The sequence below is a fragment of the Tympanuchus pallidicinctus genome, unplaced genomic scaffold (genome assembly GCF_026119805.1).
Source record: "Tympanuchus pallidicinctus isolate F22 unplaced genomic scaffold, pur_lepc_1.0 scaffold3, whole genome shotgun sequence".
Lineage (NCBI taxonomy): Eukaryota > Metazoa > Chordata > Aves > Galliformes > Phasianidae > Tympanuchus > Tympanuchus pallidicinctus.
In genome coordinates this window covers 92278620-92297771 of record NW_026294747.1, presented here as the reverse complement: position 1 = coordinate 92297771, position 19152 = coordinate 92278620, and the positions used below count along the sequence as shown (strand labels likewise).

Genomic DNA, 19152 nt, shown 5'->3' with positions numbered 1-19152 from the left:
AACCTCTTCGATATAAGCAGGGGCCAATATTTTTTCATGTACTGAATTAATTTTGAACTAAATGGTGTGATTATTGGAGGGATTTATGTTCAAATAACCTCATCTGGGGAATGGACATTGTGTGTTGCTTCTGTACTTCACAAAAGAATTAGAAAACGTAAACACTCTTACTTTCCAGATCAGTGTCTTGTTATCATTATAAGATGAACTGACTTGTTCATCTTATAATAACTGTGCAATTCGTATTAAATGCAGCTTCATTTTTTTCTTTGTCTGTTCTTTTAGGTCATATCGAAGTTGTGAAATTACTTGTGGCCCATGGAGCTGAAGTAACATGCAAAGACAAGAAATCATATACACCTTTACATGCTGCAGCATCTAGTGGGATGATCAGTGTAGTCAAATATCTTCTCGATCTTGGAGTTGATGTAAGAAAGAAAAAAGCGATTTTTTTTTTGTTCTTGTTTTAAATGCTCTTATTTGTATTCTAGCACACTGCTTTGTGCTTCTTCAGGATATAGTGAAAACAGAGAAAATATTTCCAAGTATCTTCATTCATATACTTTTGTGGTGGTGGTGGTTTTGTTTTGTTTCACTTTGTTTTCGTTGTAACACTTATTTTCCCCAGGTAACTTCAGAGCTTTGCAATTTTTGCTGAATTATTTAGAAATAGCTTTGTGTTTCTTACTTTTATTTTGTTCACTTGCTATTTCTGACTCCTAATGTATCGGACTGAAACAAAGGAAATAGGAATTCCGTTCCTGGCTTTGCCCCACACATCCTTTTGGAACTGCGGGAAATAAAACTCTTTTGTCTCCGTTCTTTTTATGATGTAGATGTTACTGAATTCCATATGTATGTACCACCTCTATTTTGGGAAATACTGCAGATTGTCGGGAACTTTAATAATACAGTAAGAAAGGCCATATTAATATTGAAATGCAAAATAAATTAAAAGGCTGCACAGTGTCTGCACATGGAAAGTATGTAGCAGTGAACTGTGAAACCATGTAAGAAAGGTACACTGTGCACTGTATTTAGTCTTGCAAAGTTGAGTAACACCACTGAACTTCTATCTTGAAAAGTAGATCAGAATTCAGTATCACACTGTACCCAAGTTCTAATTCCCTGCACTCCACTTCCAAAAAAATACTTTGGAATCTTCAGTTTAGAGATCAAGTCTAATGTTTTTTTATCATGGTTACCTAAGCAGTGGCACTAATATTATAATTCATTTGCAAAGCATTTGAATTTGCATTTTAGAAGTGGTTCATAACCAAAATTCGTGTTACACTCAGTTCCTTAATATTATTAGAAATATCAGCTTGCATTTTTGTGTTTATGTCCACATTCTCCTATAGATCTAGGAGTTCTATATTTAAAGCTTCAAACTCAGTTTTGAGAGACTCAGTCCTTCTGACACCTGTTTTTTTGGAAACCTGCAAATGCTGTTGAGAAATGTTGAGGTCCTGCAGTGCTTAAGGTGCTAGTCTGTAGTGTCAGTGCAAATAACCACTGTTGATAGTTTTTTTTATATGTTTTCTCTCAAGTTACATACTGCATACAGGAAACTGGCATGGACACAATTGGAGGAGGTTAACTCAGCTGAAAAGCAGTCATACCTCATGTTCTGTTTCAAAGTAGTGCATCCAGAACTTGGTCTTAATTTCTGGCTTTGAAAAATTCCAAAACATAGTGAAATTATGAAATTTTCTTTGTGTTAAATGCCACAGTAAAACAGGTTTTTGCCAACTAACTGATCGTATTTTTTGGTTTGTTTGTCTCCTAACAGATGAATGAACCAAATGCCTATGGAAATACTCCTCTTCATGTAGCTTGCTATAATGGACAAGATGTTGTAGTGAATGAACTCATAGACTGTGGTGCTAATGTAAATCAAATGAATGAAAAGGGGTTTACACCTTTGCACTTTGCTGCTGCATCAACACATGGAGCACTGTGTTTGGAACTTTTGGTCTGTAATGGAGCAGATGTAAATATGAAGGTAGGTGAATCCAAAACCATCCATTCACTCTTAACAATGTAGTACATCTTTTTCAGAAGTGATTTTTAAAGCTTTCAATGAGGCAGTGATTGGAGTTCCAACTGACTGGTGTAATATTTCTGTGAATCATAATGTAGAAAAAAATAAGACGGTTGCTTCAAGGAAGTTGGTCTAAATCTTAGCTGTTTCTGTGGGATATAGTAAGAACCCCAAAAGGATAATGAAAGTTGACAGAACTATCTAGTCAATCTTGGCTACGTTTAATTGGCAGAAGTCCCTATTATTTTGTTTTCCTGATTCTGTCTATATGATTAAGAGCACAATGAAAACGCAAAATTACATATTTTTCTTATAAATAAGCAACATAAAAGAAATTCAAGATTTTTCAGAGAAATGTATATGAACAGGATAAGGTGGAGAGCTCCTCCAGCAAAAGATCCTAAAATCTAGGAGGGTGGAGTTTCTTTCATATTAAAGTTAGAAAGGTAAGTAGATTGGGCTAATGAAAAGTCTTGGAACAGATATTCCAGCAAAACTTTATGAACAGAGCTGCCATAGTTATAACATTCTTGATCATAGTTCTTTGGTGCAGAATATTCTTTAGAATTCTAATTCTTTAGAATTAGTCTTAGTGAAGAGATCATTTCTAATCCACCAGTTAAAAAAACAAACTATAACACAAATATCACATTGTTTTCTTGAGCATGTAGGTAAATGACTACATTTGGTCAGTTATAATACAGAATAACATCAGAAGCTGTGCAAAGAGCAGCTAATGTATTCAAATTGACTGACAAAGCTTCTGAGATCTTTGGTGCTTATAATATGGGTGAAGTGTTGTTTGGAGGTGACAAAATGTTCATTAACATCAGAGACATGTTTCCGTCCTGCCCACTTGATTTTAAGTTACTGGATCCAAAGCATAGATTTCATGGTTCCTTTAATTATGAAGATAAATCTTGGATTTAATCAGAAGAATAATCCTTAAAATAACAGCAAAGGGAAACTTAAGTTAGAATCTGTGTGGCTGATAATCAGTTGCAAAGTTGGAATTGGATGCTTTTAGAGCTTTCCTACTCAGTATTTATTGAAATTAAGCTTGTTCAGTTTCCAAATACTGAGGCTGATGTTCAGAGTAGTTCTTACGAAGTAGTTCCAGTAGGGAATGCAAAATGTGTTAGAAATATGTTACATTTCTTTTTAAATTAATTTTGAACAGGATGTATTTTTTAAAAATCACTTATTGACTATGTTGTGTTTTTTCATTTGTACTGCAAGATTATTTTATTGCTTATTTTGCTGTCCTTTGCAAGATCTTACGTTGTTTTTGAGGGTTCTCCTTCGGTCAGCTCACTACTTAGTTTCTAATACTGTCACCTAAGGTTATTCCTGAAGTCCCTGTGAGGTGCTGTACCAGAGGCACTTGGATCTATTTTTTTTCTTCTCCTTTGAGATAGAGTTTTAACACCACTCAACCAGTGCTATTGCAGATTTCTTCTTCTAAGCCCTGAAATTCTTCTGTGTCTTGTTGACTGATGTATTTCCTTACCTTCTTAGTTTCTCCATTTAAATTTTAGAATGTTACTTACCAAAGCAGTTTCTGGGCACTCGCTCAAACTAAGCTTATTTTATACAGTCGTATTTCTTTACATTTTTTTATCTTAAAGAAAGAGAAAAGTGAGGGAAAAAGACACCAGGTGTATAAATATGTTTAGTTTTTTTCGTTAAAGAAGGAAACTGTTTTATTTCTTTCAGTCTAGGTCTGAGAAGCCAGTATTTCCCATAAACGCATTGTTCTAGGCAATATGTGCTGCTTTTTGCAGTGACATTGCTGAAAATGCCATGTTCAGGTCCATCTAAAACATAGCAGATTTTCAGTAACATACACATCCTTAGAGGCTTTGTCAGTTGTTTCCAAAGGAAGAGTAAAGATGGAAGGTGTTTCTGCACAGCAGCCAGCTGTGACAATACACCTGTTCGTATTTTATGTTCCCCCTCCCATCTTTCACTTATTTTAACTTCAATTTTTTTTAACATTTTCTATTTTTCAAAGCCAATATTTAAAATGTGAAGATGCACTGTGTGAGTCCAAAAATGCTTTTGAGTGCGGTTTTTGTGTGATCAAGTACAGAAAAAAGAAAAGTTACCCTAAAGAAATAACAACAGAAAAAAAAACCTGTTTTTGTAAGTGCATTTAGATTGTGCTCCTTAAAATTGCAAGTCCTTTATGCATTATTGTTGGCCTATTTGCAGAGCATATTTACTGGGTGAGTGACTAAGTGCACGCTTGGTATGCATTTCAAATGTGTAATACCTATTGTGGTTGAGTAGTTCCACCCAAGCATTACTTGTGGTTTGTGATAAATTACTTACAAGTATCATTTTACAGAATTTTTGGTGGAACATATGAGGTTTTTAATGTGTAAACATCCATAGTAAATACAGCTGTTTTCTGTCAAGAAACAAGTTTCATGTAAAGAAGCATTGTGTTATTTTAGATTTGGGTGGGGGGAGAGTTGGGCATAGGCTTGTTGTTCTGTCATCATCTCCTTGAGAGCGATTATTGTAAAAGCATAATTGAGGGTGAAAGGGCATCATTGAGTTGTCACTCAGAGCTGAAGAAGTGATTAAGAGCACCTCTTTTGTAGAGTTTTTCGTGTCATGCTGACTTTTAACTGCCAGCATCCATCTTTCAGAATTGCACAGGCAGAATTTAAAGGCGGGAGTAGAGGTCAGGCCTGATGGATTGCTTTTACTGGACGTAAGCAAATGCTTTTTTTTTTTTTCTTTTACAGAGTAAAGATGGGAAAACACCTTTGCACATGACAGCAATCCACGGTAGATTTTCAAGATCTCAAACCATCATTCAAAATGGTAAAAAAAAAAAAAAAAAAAAAAAAAAAAAAAGCGGGACGGAGTAGATCTGTCATCTTTCCTGTATTTCATATACTTTCCTCCTTTGTATTGACAGCAGCATACTAAAAGTTTCTTTCACATCCATTGCCTAGAAGTAGTTGGGTTAATGGTGGAGTCTGGTATGTCTGCCTATAAAGTTTGAAAAGTTGTATTGAAGAGCTTTTTATTTTTCAGAATATGGAAAGAGCTAATTTGTTTTTTATAACCAAAGTTGCAGAACACTTGTTCCATATTAGCAGATACACTTCTCTCCATTTTGCTCATCGTTAATACTAAATTCAAAACAGTTATTACTGAACAACTATTAATATTGCTGAAATTACTGTCGGTGCTGTTTTTCTAACAGAAGCATCTGTATGCCAATATGTATTCTTAGTTAATTATTACTTTTTGTGTTATAGGAGCTGAAATAGACTGTGAAGATAAGAATGGAAATACTCCTTTGCACATAGCAGCTAGATATGGCCATGAGCTATTAATCAACACTCTGATTACGAGTGGTGCTGACACTGCAAAGTAGGTAACATTTGCTGACATGAGTGCAAGCTGAGAGAATTTAGAATTGTGTTTATTAGACTAACAAGTCTAGTAGGATCTTTTCATATTGCTAAAATTTGAAATAGCAAATATTTTCTGTATTATCCTGTACTGTGCTTTTACGTATCTGCACAAAACAATCTGTACAAAAAGGAATTTTCTCCTCTGTAAAGCAATATATTTGAAATAAAATCTCTGTTTTAATTGACTGTTGCACTGGATTAGTACACCCTGCCTAATAAGAAAGCACTAAGTATGTGAGGTTTTCCTATGGCTCAGTATTTTAATTAGGTAGTTTGGTGAGCAAGCCATGCACATTGACTTTGGCATAGTCGTGTTTGTCTTATTTCAATTGTAATGAAACTGTGATACCTGATTATGGTGTATCTTAGGCGGGGTATACATGGGATGTTTCCTCTCCATTTGGCAGCATTAAGTGGATTTTCAGACTGCTGCAGAAAGCTCCTTTCATCAGGTAGGATACTCTTTAAAGTTTTATAATGGCTTTATAATAAATTTTTATTCTATAGGCTAATTTTCAAATCTTAATTTAGTAATACACAGGAATCTTTAGAGTTTATTAGTAGCCTGGGAACAATGTGGATTTTGTTTGTTTTAATGGGCAGTCTGTAGAAAAAGAGAAAGTAAACTTACACAGAAGTTATTTCTTTCCACCAAAAAAAAAAATCCATATTGAAGTAGTGTGTCTCTATAACTTATAAAATATTGTTTTAAGTTGGCCAAAGTGATAGAGTAACTGGTCCAGGCTATAATATGACTTCAAAAAGAAAGGCTAATGTTCTAATTATTCTATCCAGCATCTTTCATGTCCCTGCCATTATGTCTTTAGTTTTGTACAGGTTGATTTTTTCCTGTCTATTCCGATAGCAGACAGCCTGATAGCTCTGAAGACTTTGTGACTGCTCATTTAAAAACTTGCATTGATGTTTTACTGTTAATGCAACTTCTTGCTTTAAAATAAGTTAAAGGTGAGCGTGTGGAATGGAGTCAGGGAAGTTTCATTTGCATGAAACAATTCTGAGGTCCAAGTTCTGGTTAAGATGGAAAGTAGTTTCAATTGCTCCACTTCATTACTACTTCTGTCTGGGTGGATCTGATGCTGATTTTTGTGGGGTCATTTGAAACAGGAGTCAGTTTTGAGGGTTGTTTTCTGTAGGTAATACTGCCCAGAGGGGAGAGTTTGTGCCCTTGCTTATTCTTTCCAATCCAACATTTGTGTTACTCTGTGATGTATAATTCAGGTGCTGCCATATTTGCAGCACAACAGGATAAGAATCAATTAGGGAGCATGAAGTTTATGAGTAGAAGTGTACGTGTGTGCTGATTGGTGTCAAATTCTAAGAAAAATCCCTTCATTTGGAAGAGGGAAAGAAGGGTTTTCCTGGACATACAATTGGGCTGAGACGTTTGTTGTTTGTTTTATTTGACTGCGTAGACTTTACGTCTCGTGCTACAGCTTTTTCTTCAGATACCCATCTTAATAACAAAGACAAGTTTGACCAATCAGTTTTTAGTTACTTAATAATGCATGGAGGACAATCTTTCTCATAGAAATGTCAGGACAAAGATAAGGCTTAAATAGTAACTTTAATATGGATCCCCAGCTTAGTGGAGATCTTTGCCTGACACTAGAGAGCTAAAATGAAAGATGTAATGTAAGTTGGTTCTGGATTTGTTGATATCTCCCTCTTTGTTAAAAATTAAACATTTTTAAAAATTATCTGCAGAACATGTAGAAATTCTAGCTTATTCTTAAGTTTTCCTATTATCTCCATGGGTATAATGTCCAGTATGAAATGATACAGAAATACTAGCAGTTAGATCAGATAAGGAACAACATACCCACTGCAAATTTTGTTTTACTTTTTCCTTTTCAGTTTTATTTGAATGTGCTTTTCAAAACACTGCAAGTAACAGCATTTAGTTTCAAAGGAATCTTGTTTTTGGTGTTTTTTCTCGAGTAGCTGCTAAGTTTGCTTTGTAAGCAATTCTCTTAAGGGTAGATGAGAACAGTTTTGTGAAAGCCTGCATTGCATAACTGCTTTACAAATACTTGATTTATAGGTTTTGACATAGACACACCAGATGACTTTGGCAGAACTTGTCTTCATGCAGCTGCAGCTGGAGGGTATGTAAAAAGTATTCATCCTTTTATTTTTAGTGTTCATTTCTTAATTGCTGATCATTCCTTTTTTTTATTATTCTTTCTTCTTTGCATCTCTCCTATGCTCTCCCCTTGGAATTATGTAAATGCGAAAATAATTTCAAGATGGATTCTATCTGCAAGCAATAAAAATTAATTAAATATTCAGCTGTATAAGTAATTACTGGAGTACAGTGTCCAGGTATCATCAGCTTTATCTTAGGTTTATGCTTGGGGATGAACTGGATTGTATTTTAATTTCCCGTGGGTGATGATACAATTGCAAAGATGTTGTGCCCTTGTAGGTGACCGTAGGGCGTGAGGTGAAGAACAGCAACTTTGGGCAATACGTTTTTACCTTATCCACAAACAAAAGATCAATCAAGCAAAATTGTAAACCATAATTAAATCCCAGAGTTTAGATGGATGAAGTGGTCAGAACTACTTGTTCATCACTTGAGTTGTGATCTATATTGATTATTGTTATTGCATTGTAGGTTATCTATAGCAGCTACTCAAAATTGCCTGGAAGAATTGGGTAATAAATCTCATGATACACTTTGTGGGACACAAAAACTCCATTATAATGATACTTTCATTTTCTGTTGCAATGTTACTTAAGTAATACTGCTAAATAATCATTCTCAATGAAAAGTTACTTGAGAGGTACATTCTTGTTACAAATAATTAAGGTTAAAATGCTGTCTTTCTGTATAAAAACACATTATTTGTGACTCATTCCCTCATTCATCTACAATTTAGAAAAGTTATTAAGATTTTGTTTGAAGTGGCAGTGTTATACATCTGTTAGTGTGGTCATGTTGTATTGAAAATGAATTGCTTAAGTAAAATACTTGCATTGCATTATAGCTTACATTTGAACTTCAAATATATACCTTAAAAACTTGTTTCTGTGTTGGAACCCTGGTAGCAAAAATCATGTGCTGTTCAGGTATAATTTTTATTTTATTTTTTTAAGAATTGAGTGTCCTATTAGAAGAGTTAACATCCGTGCCCTTTATGCATGCCATTTGATATCAGTGCAGTTTTTGTATGTGCTTATGAAGTAATTTGGGTTCTTTTCTGGTTTGGTTCTGGAACTGTGAAATGTGTATTACATATACAAATTCACAGAAAATATACTGTTCAGAAGTCTTTATGTAGTTTAGTTGTAAAAAAAAAAACAAAAACAAACATCTAAGATGCAGTTCTGGCAGTTAAAAAGGCCAATATTAAGAAACTGTAATCTGCAATCACAAGCAATATTGCATTAATTTAATAGGAATTTGGAGTGCCTAAATCTTCTGCTGAATACTGGTGCAGACTTCAACAAAAAGGACAGATTTGGGAGGTAAGAGATTTTAGAGCTGTACATTTTGAAGGGTTTCTAAAGTGTTATAAAATGCATATTGCTGCGTGGTCAAACCCGTTCATTTCAATTTATGTGTTTATAAACAATTATGTCCCTTATCAAAGTTTTCTTCAGCATGTATATTATAGAGAGCTACAGATATATATATAGATACATATTTTTTTTAGGTAGGTGCTCAGTCTTGTTTTTAAAGAGTGCAATGCTACAAGCCTTCACTGCTCAGAACATGGATGTAATGAGTTTATATTTCACTCATTCAAGGACATTAGCAATGTTTTCCAAATAGTACGGCAGTCTGTATGTTTGTTACTATTTCTGAAGGCTTTTTCTTTAGTTCAGAGTCCAAGGCTTTATAACAACTTCCTCATATACCTCTCAGTATACCCATCTGTTACTGTTCCTTTCCTCATTTGTCGTTCCAAACAAGTTCTGACCACATGAATTTCTATTTTTGGTGTAGAATTATTTAAGTTTGCATTGCACGATCGCTACTTGTGCGAAATCTGACGTCCCATCCTGAAATCATTGCATTACTCATGCACTACTCCTGCCATTCACATCCTGGAAAATCACATTTCCTGAGATGTGAGTGGCAGTAGTGCATGAGGGAAATGTTAAGGATATGGAGTTGTTTAGCTTTGACTTCTTTTCTGAGAAAGCAACAATTGTTTGTCACAACTCTTCTCATTGACAGCTTTGTTTTAACTTGAATGTTACACAAAACAGTTATTTTCAAGGATGAAAACTATTAAAGCAGTTAAAAATTAAGAAAATTGGAAAAAATAATTGTGAAGGAGGAAAGTAGAACATTTTTAAGTGCCTCCTACCCTCAAAATGGAGAAATTTGTAGAAGCAATCAGTTTTTATAAATAGAAACTGACATTCTTTATCACTGTGGTGCTAAACTGCTATTTTGAGAATTGAAGGTAGTATAAGTTTCCCTTGACATGATTTATCAATATCAGTATTTCAGTATGTCATGATTTTGTTACAAGGAAATGATGTATATTTTCAAGATTTTTCTTTAACAATACCTCTGATACGTCATCACAGTTAAAAATACTGCATGCCTCTATTAGCTAAAAATATGAACTTTTTGAGGAAAATATTGACAACTAACTGTTGTATTTTGACCTTGTTTAGTTGCTGGGCAATTCTTGAATTTGTCCATATTTTTCATGTAACTTGAAATTACCTATTTAACTAAATTAACTAAGATATCTAATGTAAACTATTTTTCTCTGTATGTTTAAACAAGAAAATTCATATAGAACTTCATGCCACAGTATGTGTATGTGCTGGCTGACAAATATGTCCCCTAGATAGCCTGTGTTATTAAATGGCCCCTCAAAGATAATTCTTAACATTGTGTTCACCACAAATATTTGCTAAAAAGGGAAAGGAGGATTTAAGTTTCATTTTCGTTTGCATTTTCTGTCTCTCTAGTATTATTTTGCTGTTATTTACCTTTGTACTTTTTATTCAAATGTGTACTAAAGAACTCCACTCCATTATGCTGCTGCCAATTGTAATTATCAGTGCCTGTTTGCCCTTGTGGGATCTGGAGCTAGTGTGAACGACCTTGATGAGAGGGGTTGTACACCTCTGCACTATGCAGCCGCGTCAGACACAGATGGAAAGTAAGTGTGGCACGCTTTGTCCTGCAGAAATTATCTTTAGAAACATCTGAGCTGGGACTTTTGGGTGCATCCTCCCTTTGCTGAACGCATCTTTTATATTTTTTTAAAGGTTAAAACTGGCAGCGACTTGTTCATTGTATGGAAAAGATTTCTGAGATAAATGAATGTGTTGTAATTTTTTTATTACATGCTGTAGAGCGGGTGTCCTGATGGCGAGCAGAGGTTTTGATCCCAGCTGCTGTGTAGTAGTGGTTGAGTAAATGTTGTCTGGGGGGGGGGAAGCTATGTAACTTTCTGATGGCTGTAACCAGTAGGGTCATTTTACTTCAAGATCAAACTTCAATGAATGGTGATGGGGTGTTTTGTGGAGGGTTCTTCGCTTTGCCCCCAAATCTGCGTAGTTAGTCAGAAATACTTTGTCAGACTAATCTGTGAATAACAGTAGGCCTATACCAGGATAAAGATGATCTAGACTTTTAACTATGAGACCACTTTGTCCATTTGGGATTTGATTAAGCTATTCATGTTCAGCATTAGAACTGTCTTGGTATAAATTTTTGTGAAGTAGTTAAACTTGTGTTAACAAAGTGCATCCAAAGGCCTTTATAAATCCATAAGTGCATTTTGTGTGTGTTAGTTTTGTAACTAATGATTGTACGTACGTAAGTTGGAATAATGTGAGTGCATACACGTGAAGCCTATGCAGATAGCACAAAATTATAAGGTTCATTGAGTGTCAGTTGTAGTGATTGTAACAGGCTTAAGAGGAGAGTCTCTTCTGTGTGTGCACATTCACACGGAGGTCCAAACAGACTGGTGTGCAGCATCCCATTTCAAAGGCATGTAGAGGCACCTTCCTGGAAAGTGATGCTTTTTGATGCTGTATCATCTTGTTTGAGTACAGCAGTTTTTAAAAGATGGAGTAGCCTTTGGAATGAAGCTTGTAATTTGATGGGACACTGAAGGATAAATAAGGAATATTTTCATGGCCATGTAACTCATGTTTCTCAAGTAAATGCCTCTTCTACATAAAGACAAATTTCAAAAGAAAATTGTCTGACAGTTCATACAAATGCATTGAAATGCAAATGGAATTTGTTGAGATAGTACTTCTTTAACTGCACTCTTACATGTGTCATCTGAAATCTGGGAAGAAAACTTTCTGACTCCAGAGTGGCATGAGAAAACAGCATTCCTTTATTCCTCAAGTCACATACCAGGTGACTTGTCAAATCAAACCTGCTTTCTCAGAATTCAGGTTCTACATTTAAACAGTTAATACACTGGCATACATATTCATTCTTTCCCAAAAATTCATTAATATATGTTAATGTCCCTCTGGACACACGTGATAGCGGCCTCTGGTGGTTTTAGAGCACTTACTTTCTCCTCGTTTTTCCACCATCAGCTTCATCACAGTGACTTTTGGCTGTCCTTTGACTGTTCTTCCCCAGCTGGGCAAATTTCCATTGCATGTTACACCATAATGAGCAACTTTTGCTGTCTTAGTGCACTGAATCCCAAAGCAATATATGTGAAATGTGGGGAAGAAGTCCTTGCACCTGGTACATGCAAAGATAAAAGTAGTCTGTTGTGACTCCAGTGCTCCTGTGTAGCAGGATAGTTAAGAACAGCAAGGTTGTTCACATGCCAAGCACAGCTAAGCTGTAAAGTATTAGAACTAGAACTCATTGATTCCTTTTCCTAAACTATATATTGGTCTTTAAACTAATACACTGATACCTGTCGCTAAACCGGCCTCTTCCACATGTTGAGCTAAGGTTAATTTCAGCTTCACAGTTGCTGAGAAAACTTCCAAACTGTAGTAGTTCTTCAAATAGCATCATTTTTTCCTTCTAGAAGGAAACCCTTATAGAAGGGACAGTTGCAAATTATGGTGGCAATATTGCTGAGCTTTAGGAGATATCTCAAAAGCTTTATTGTTCTGATTAATAGTTGGCTCTCTGCAAGTCGGACTACAGAGCGGGACGGCCCAAGGGAGCAGCTTTTAATGTTGATGCAGCAAGATGATTTGTAACAGCTGGAAAGCCAGTGCTGCTCAGCTCATATTCAAAATAGAAATTAAGCTAAAAGCAATTGCTGATTTGGAATACAAAGCCTGGGAAAAATGTCAGGAAACGATCTACAAGTATATAGAAATTCCATGTGTATTTCAGTGTGTTTTTATGGGTTTTGTTCAGATTCTTTCAAGACCGAATTTTGAGAAGGGATGTTTTTGTTGAAAATTATTTTCCTGTTTGTTTCTGTCTGCAAATGATTCGGATCTGGAATGTACACCCAGTAAGCTGTACTTTGGCAATATTAGAGAAAGATGCTCACAGATTAAAGCGAGCTAAGCAGCATGTTAGGGGAAAAAAACATGATCTTGCTACATATATTAGAATTATTTAATAGTGCACACTAAATGAATGGGAAATAAGCTACATTTATTTGTGCATTCAGAAATTTTGATTTATCTCCTTTTTGAGAGGCCTATTGAAGACACTCAAGTATTCAAAAGATGCAAAGTTAATCTTTCTGGGTGAAAAAGAAACAGTAAAACAATTGATTTGATTTTTTATTTGTTAGAATGCTACTTGGCAACTTCAAAGGATTTCACTTCTTGCAGAGCATGTTGAGTTTTCTGCAAAAAGTCAAATTCACAAAGTACAAAAGTAAAATTTAGATAGATAAGGCCATGGATGTTCCTTGTTGCTTGCAAAATTTTGGTTAAGTGGTGAGCAGTATGAAATTACAAATGCATGAGAATGGTGTAGTGTTTGTGTATGAAATCTTTCTTAATAAAAACTAGTACTAGTTCTTTAAGAGAGAGAGAGCTGACATCATTATCCCATTTCTCATCCTCCTGGCTTGAGTGTCAGTGCTTGAAACTGCTGATTGCATTCTGCCTTACAACCTCAGGTTACAAGAGGAATGATTGGTAGGATATGAGTATGTCATCAACTGTGTTTAGAGTGTGTATATATATAAATCAATAATTAATGTCTGGTAATGGAATAGAGTCAGTGTGACAACTACTGAACATGATTCTGAAGAACTCAGCTGTTTGTTCTTTTCCTTCCATATTAGGTGCAGAAAAACGTACTGCTATATTGTATAAAATGCAAAAATAGTAATCATTTATATTAATGAAAGTATCAGCAGCTGTGTTATCTAAGAGAAAAATAGCCATGGGATATTAGCTGTAGCCAAGTCGTGGTTCAGAAGGTTCTGGGTGTACGCAGAGAAGGATTCTTTCAGATTCTGGAAGCTTTGTGATTGGCCTTAGCACTCAGTGCACTCAGTGAGGTGTTTTTAGTCCCAGCCAAAATGGTGTGCTAAATTGCTAGTCTTCTTTGTTACGTTCTGTTTTCCAGTTGGATTGGAATGATTTATCACTTACTATGAACTTGAAATTCAACGTTTAGAGACATGGTTCTATATTTCAATTTAAACAGGTGCCTGGAATACTTGCTAAGAAATGATGCCAATCCAGGGATCCGAGACAAGCAAGGATACAATGCAGTTCATTATTCTGCTGCTTACGGCCATCGCTTATGTCTTGAATTGGTAAGAAAACTTCATTACAGGTGAAGGATGTAACACTGTCCTCACAGAGCAAAGGCAGGGCGTTCCTCCACCTTCATTCTTCACATCAGCTTAGGTTGTTAATGGTTTTCAGCTCCAGTGAGAATAAATCTTTAAACACTTGCTACTCTTAAAATAGAGGCAAGATGGAAAGCTAAGGTGGGAGAAACTGGTGTAAAAAGATTGCATATTTGGAGATAAGGTAAGACTGGATGAGGATATGTGATATTGGTTTTCCATTGCTTTTTTTTTAAATTTAGAATATACTGTTATTTTTTTTCTTTATGGCTGAAGTAAAATACCCACACATATCCTCCTGAGGAGTGTTAAGAAATTTTGCAGATTTCATCTGAACAAGTAGATTTAATTATAGGGAAAACCTGTCCAGTAAGGGTGCCTTAAATTAGTTTCCACAGTAAATTAACAGCCTTACAATTGAATTTTAGATAGTAGGGCCTCCAGTTCATTTCTAATGTATCCTTTGGCAAAAACATGCATCTTACTTGACATGAGAGAATTTTACCTGCTCTGTGTTGTGCAACGTAATATTTTTATGCAGATTGTACTTTTATATTCAAATGTATTAAAATAAAAATTCTGAATGTTTTTAATTGCAGATTGCAAGTGAAACGCCTCTAGATGTTGTAAGTGTGTGTGATTTCTCACTTTTAAAGTACGAGGCAGCAAAAGGAAACGTGTCATTTAAAAAATGCTGCAGTTAAACATTTCTGCAGTGCCTGGATGTATTGTTTAATTTCAGTTGCAGTGAAGACTTAATTGCAGTTCAGCATTGTAAAATACAAAAATATTTTTAAGCCATGAGCTGACTTAAACTTATGTATGACTGCTCTAACATTGTGATTGTGAAAATGCAGTGATCTGAATGTATTGGGTGTTCACAAACACTGTGTTTGAGTCTTCTACCATAAAAAGCTAAACACAGTCATGAAAAAGACCCAGGAGTAAAACTTGAAAAACACTTGAAAGTGTCAAATAGAAATATATGTGTGTTTTCTTCCCTGCAATTGTTCTTCTCACCAGTCCTGAAATTCCTTCTGTGTGAATGTCATCTATTTATTTCATACAATTGCTTTGGGAAGTCTTAATTTTACACTAATTTCTGATTTGATTATTGCATTATTGGGCAAAATTAAGCAACTTTAGGAGATGAGTATGGGGGAGGGGTTGCAGTAATTGCAGTTCAAAGCCATTAGAAAGTTGGAACAAATCTGGAATTGTTAAGGAAATGGTAGTCTTTTATTTTTTTTTTTCCCTAATATTGTGTCTTATTTTTTAATCTGTGTGTACTGGAAGCTAGCAGTTACTGCTGAATGTTTTTAAAGGTGATGAGTTCTGTACTCACTCAGACTTTCTCTGTTAAGCTAATGGAAACATCAGGTACTGACATGCTGAACGATTCAGACAACAGAGCACCTATAAGTCCACTGCATTTAGCTGTAAGTATTTCAGTAGTCTGTGATGGGTCCTCCTCTAATTGCAAGAGTTGTTGGCATAGTCTTGATTCATTCCGGTTTTGGGTTTGGTGTTGTTTGTTTTTAATTATGCCAATAAAATAAATTAAACCTGAAAACACAATGCATGATCACCCTGAATATAGGATGATTTTTGCTTTTCACTTGAAATTTACTTTGTGGAACTGCCTTCGCTTTGATTCATATGATTAAGTTTTATTTTATGAATTATATTAATTAAACTTTTGTAAAAACTTATTCTACAAATAATGATTTTTTTTACCATCATCATTTATTATGAGAAATGTTTATCTTTCATACCTGTGCAAAACTGCAAAAACAGTAGAAGAGCGAACCTGTTGAAACTGTCAAGAAGTTGGGAACTGAAGAACAGCTCAGTGTGTAACTTTGTTCTTTTCACTGGACTTCCAGCAGTGGAAAAACCTCAATGTACTTTCTGAAAATAGCCTGGGTCTCACGTAGTACATATATTGCTATATATATGGCTAAGGGAAAAGTAATCTCATACTGGGAAAAGAAAGCTGCTAAAGAGACTGTTCCTGGAAATTTCTTCTGGAAATAGAGCTCCTATGTCTACGAGAAGAAATTCAGAGTTTACTATGGAAGCTATAAAGCCATAGTTGAAGTTGTTTATTTTCATTACTTATTTGGATGCTTTGTCTTGATGCTTAACTACATTTTCTGTTTTATCTTTGTGTATCTATTCTCATCTTTTTCTGTTTCGTTTTCTAAGGCCCTTCTCTTTTTACCAATTATGGTAGCTAATTGTACTGTATTTTTTACCTACAGAACTTTACACCTTTTTTTCTAAAATGTTTTATTTAAAACCTCATAGGAGTTAAATGTGCTTGCGTGTGTTCTTCCCTTGAAATAGTCTGAGGATTATGTAACTTCAGTATAAGGAATGTAACAAGCAGCATTCAGAACACCGATGGTTTTACAAATTGGAGGCAGGGAAGATTTTATGAAAATGCTTTGTTGCTTATTTGAAGAACAAAATGAAAAAGCACCAACCTTCCTGCTGAGAGAGTTTTCAAAATTAATTGTAAATACTTTGTAATGATCTGTATGCTGTGTCAGGAGTTCCTCCAAATGTAAAAATAAAAATGTCTTCACTGTTTTGTTTATGTAGTCGTGGGAAAACTGATGAATTTTCTCATTCTCTTAGGCCTACCACGGCCACCATCAAGCTCTGGAAGTGCTGGTACAGTCGCTGCTGGACCTTGATGTGAGGAATAACAATGGAAGGACACCACTGGATCTTGCTGCCTTCAAGGGACACGTCGAATGTGTAGATGTGCTCATTAATCAGGGAGCATCAATCTTGGTGAAAGATTATGTTGTAAAGAGAACCCCAATACATGCAGCAGGTTTGTGCTAACTGACACACTCTAACATTTTGGCTTTTGAAATGGATCTTCCTTCATCTTTGGAAGTCTCTTTGCGTTCTAAGAGATGGTGTTAAGGAACGAGTGATCGCTTTTGGGTTACTGTTAAGACTTCTAGATTTTTATATACTTGTAGGTATAGATTATATAAAGGTAACAAAGCATTTACAGTGGAAACCTGTATTAAGCGCATAAATCATTTTAGCTTGTGAATTACCATTCCATGCTACTCTAAAAGGGTGCATGCAATGTTTTGGGTCGAAAAGGGCGTGAGACCTTTCAGTTCCAACCTTGTCCATTCAGCTAGCAAGACTAATTGCACTGAGAGGTGTCAGCAGTATGTTCTTGTTTCTCTCCTCATCTTTCACACAGCCCAAATTTAGATGCGTGATTTGTGTTGCCTGTCCTGGCTGCAAAATACTGCTATCAGTTTGAGAAGAGACTAGAAAACTGTGTTCTGTTTCTTCCATGTTTTTGAATCACTCCTTACTGCATGTTTTCAAATGATAGCAAACCTTCACGATGTTTTCTTACTGACTTCAGAAAAACATCTATAAACTCAAAATATGGCAGTCATCCTTATTCTCTTTTTTTTTTTTTTTTTCCTGTCTTTGAAAATAGGCTTATTTGAATTGGCATTACTGTTATAAATTACATGGCTACACTTGCTGACAAATTCTGTGTATGACTGTGTATGTGTTTGCTTGTTTTAAGGCACAGGTATAAGATGTGATATTATATTTAGTTATTCCTTTTTGTGGACAGTGTATAAGCATATACTCTTACAGCTGATGTGTGCAACCCAATTTGTATGTCAAAAATAAATTCCTGCTGGGAATTGACAGTTGCAATTGATTCTGTGCAATACTATATAATTGAGAATACCTCATATCTGAAATCATTGAGTGCTCATATTTTTTCTTCCTATCTATTAATATATGAAAATCAATTATATCAGTGATAAAGCTGTACACTGGCTTCTCAAACTATGGGGTGTTAGCATGGGCAAGTTACTGTTGTCTTTCTGCTGCATACTTGAAGACAATTCTTGTAAAACTGGTATTTTGATGTTTTACAGCTACAAACGGTCACTCTGAATGTTTGCGACTATTGATAGGAAATGCAGAACCACAGAATGCAGTGGACATTCAAGATGGAAATGGACAGTAAGTTTTCAAAATACACAATCTAATATTCACAAATTGCATCATTTTATAAAAGGGCAAAAATAAATACGATTTTACATCGGTGATTTTTATTTTGTTGCTTTCAAATGAGATGCTATTTGAACAAAGACAAAGGAGTGCATGTTTTACAATAAACAGCTTTGGCAGTGAAAAATGTCTTGTTCAATTGGGAATACTTTAATCAGGAATTCTGAATCAGTGGAAATTAACTGATTTTCTTGAATCTCCTGGCATTCTTGGAATAAAGGTAGTGCTATGGATAATCTAAATTTGCAGTGTTCTTTGCTAGTGCCCAGCGCCAGGATGAGGCACAAACTGAAACATGGGAAGTTCTGTCTGAACATCAGAATGCTTTTCTTTGCTGTGAGGGTGGCAGAACACAGTCTGCCCAGAAAGGTTATGTAGCCTCCTTGGTGAGCATCTTCAAAAACCACCTGCACAGGAGCTTGGGTAGCCTGATCTGGGTGTTCCTGCTGGAGGAGGAGCTGGACCAGGTGGACCCAGAGGTCTCTGCCAACCTCAGCCACTGTGTGTGTGTGTGTGTGTGTGTGTACAGCTTTTTTATATTTCAGCTGAGCACTGGTCTGTTACATTTCCATGTAAATTATGCTTTAATTTCTCTCTCTGTGTAGGACTCCTTTGATGTTGTCTGTTCTCAATGGGCACACAGACTGTGTTTATTCACTTCTCAACAAGGGAGCAAACGTAGATGCCAAAGATAAGTGGGGAAGGACAGCATTACACAGAGGGGTAAGAGAATATTTCCTTTCTGTCTTTTCCAGTATTGTACGCACTGAGTTAAAATACAGGCTTAGTTTGTAGCACTAATTAATTTCTTATTATTTTATAATGCCATTCTTAG

General features: G+C 35.4%; 1 protein-coding gene across 2 annotated transcripts in view; it reads left to right on the top strand.

Annotated features, from left to right (window-relative positions):
• Nucleotides 1–19152, top strand: part of ANKRD28 (ankyrin repeat domain 28) — a 105638-nt gene that overhangs the window by 76661 nt on the left and 9825 nt on the right. For both annotated transcript variants that reach the window (XM_052695607.1, XM_052695606.1), the window contains exons 7-20: nucleotides 286–428; nucleotides 1793–2005; nucleotides 4801–4879; nucleotides 5323–5437; nucleotides 5851–5933; nucleotides 7544–7607; nucleotides 8905–8973; nucleotides 10494–10634; nucleotides 14093–14204; nucleotides 14840–14866; nucleotides 15605–15679; nucleotides 16884–17085; nucleotides 18182–18269; nucleotides 18923–19040. In XM_052695607.1, coding sequence (XP_052551567.1) covers nucleotides 286–428; nucleotides 1793–2005; nucleotides 4801–4879; nucleotides 5323–5437; nucleotides 5851–5933; nucleotides 7544–7607; nucleotides 8905–8973; nucleotides 10494–10634; nucleotides 14093–14204; nucleotides 14840–14866; nucleotides 15605–15679; nucleotides 16884–17085; nucleotides 18182–18269; nucleotides 18923–19040 — 1529 coding nt within the window. The remainder of the gene's footprint in view (nucleotides 1–285; nucleotides 429–1792; nucleotides 2006–4800; nucleotides 4880–5322; nucleotides 5438–5850; nucleotides 5934–7543; nucleotides 7608–8904; nucleotides 8974–10493; nucleotides 10635–14092; nucleotides 14205–14839; nucleotides 14867–15604; nucleotides 15680–16883; nucleotides 17086–18181; nucleotides 18270–18922; nucleotides 19041–19152) is intronic.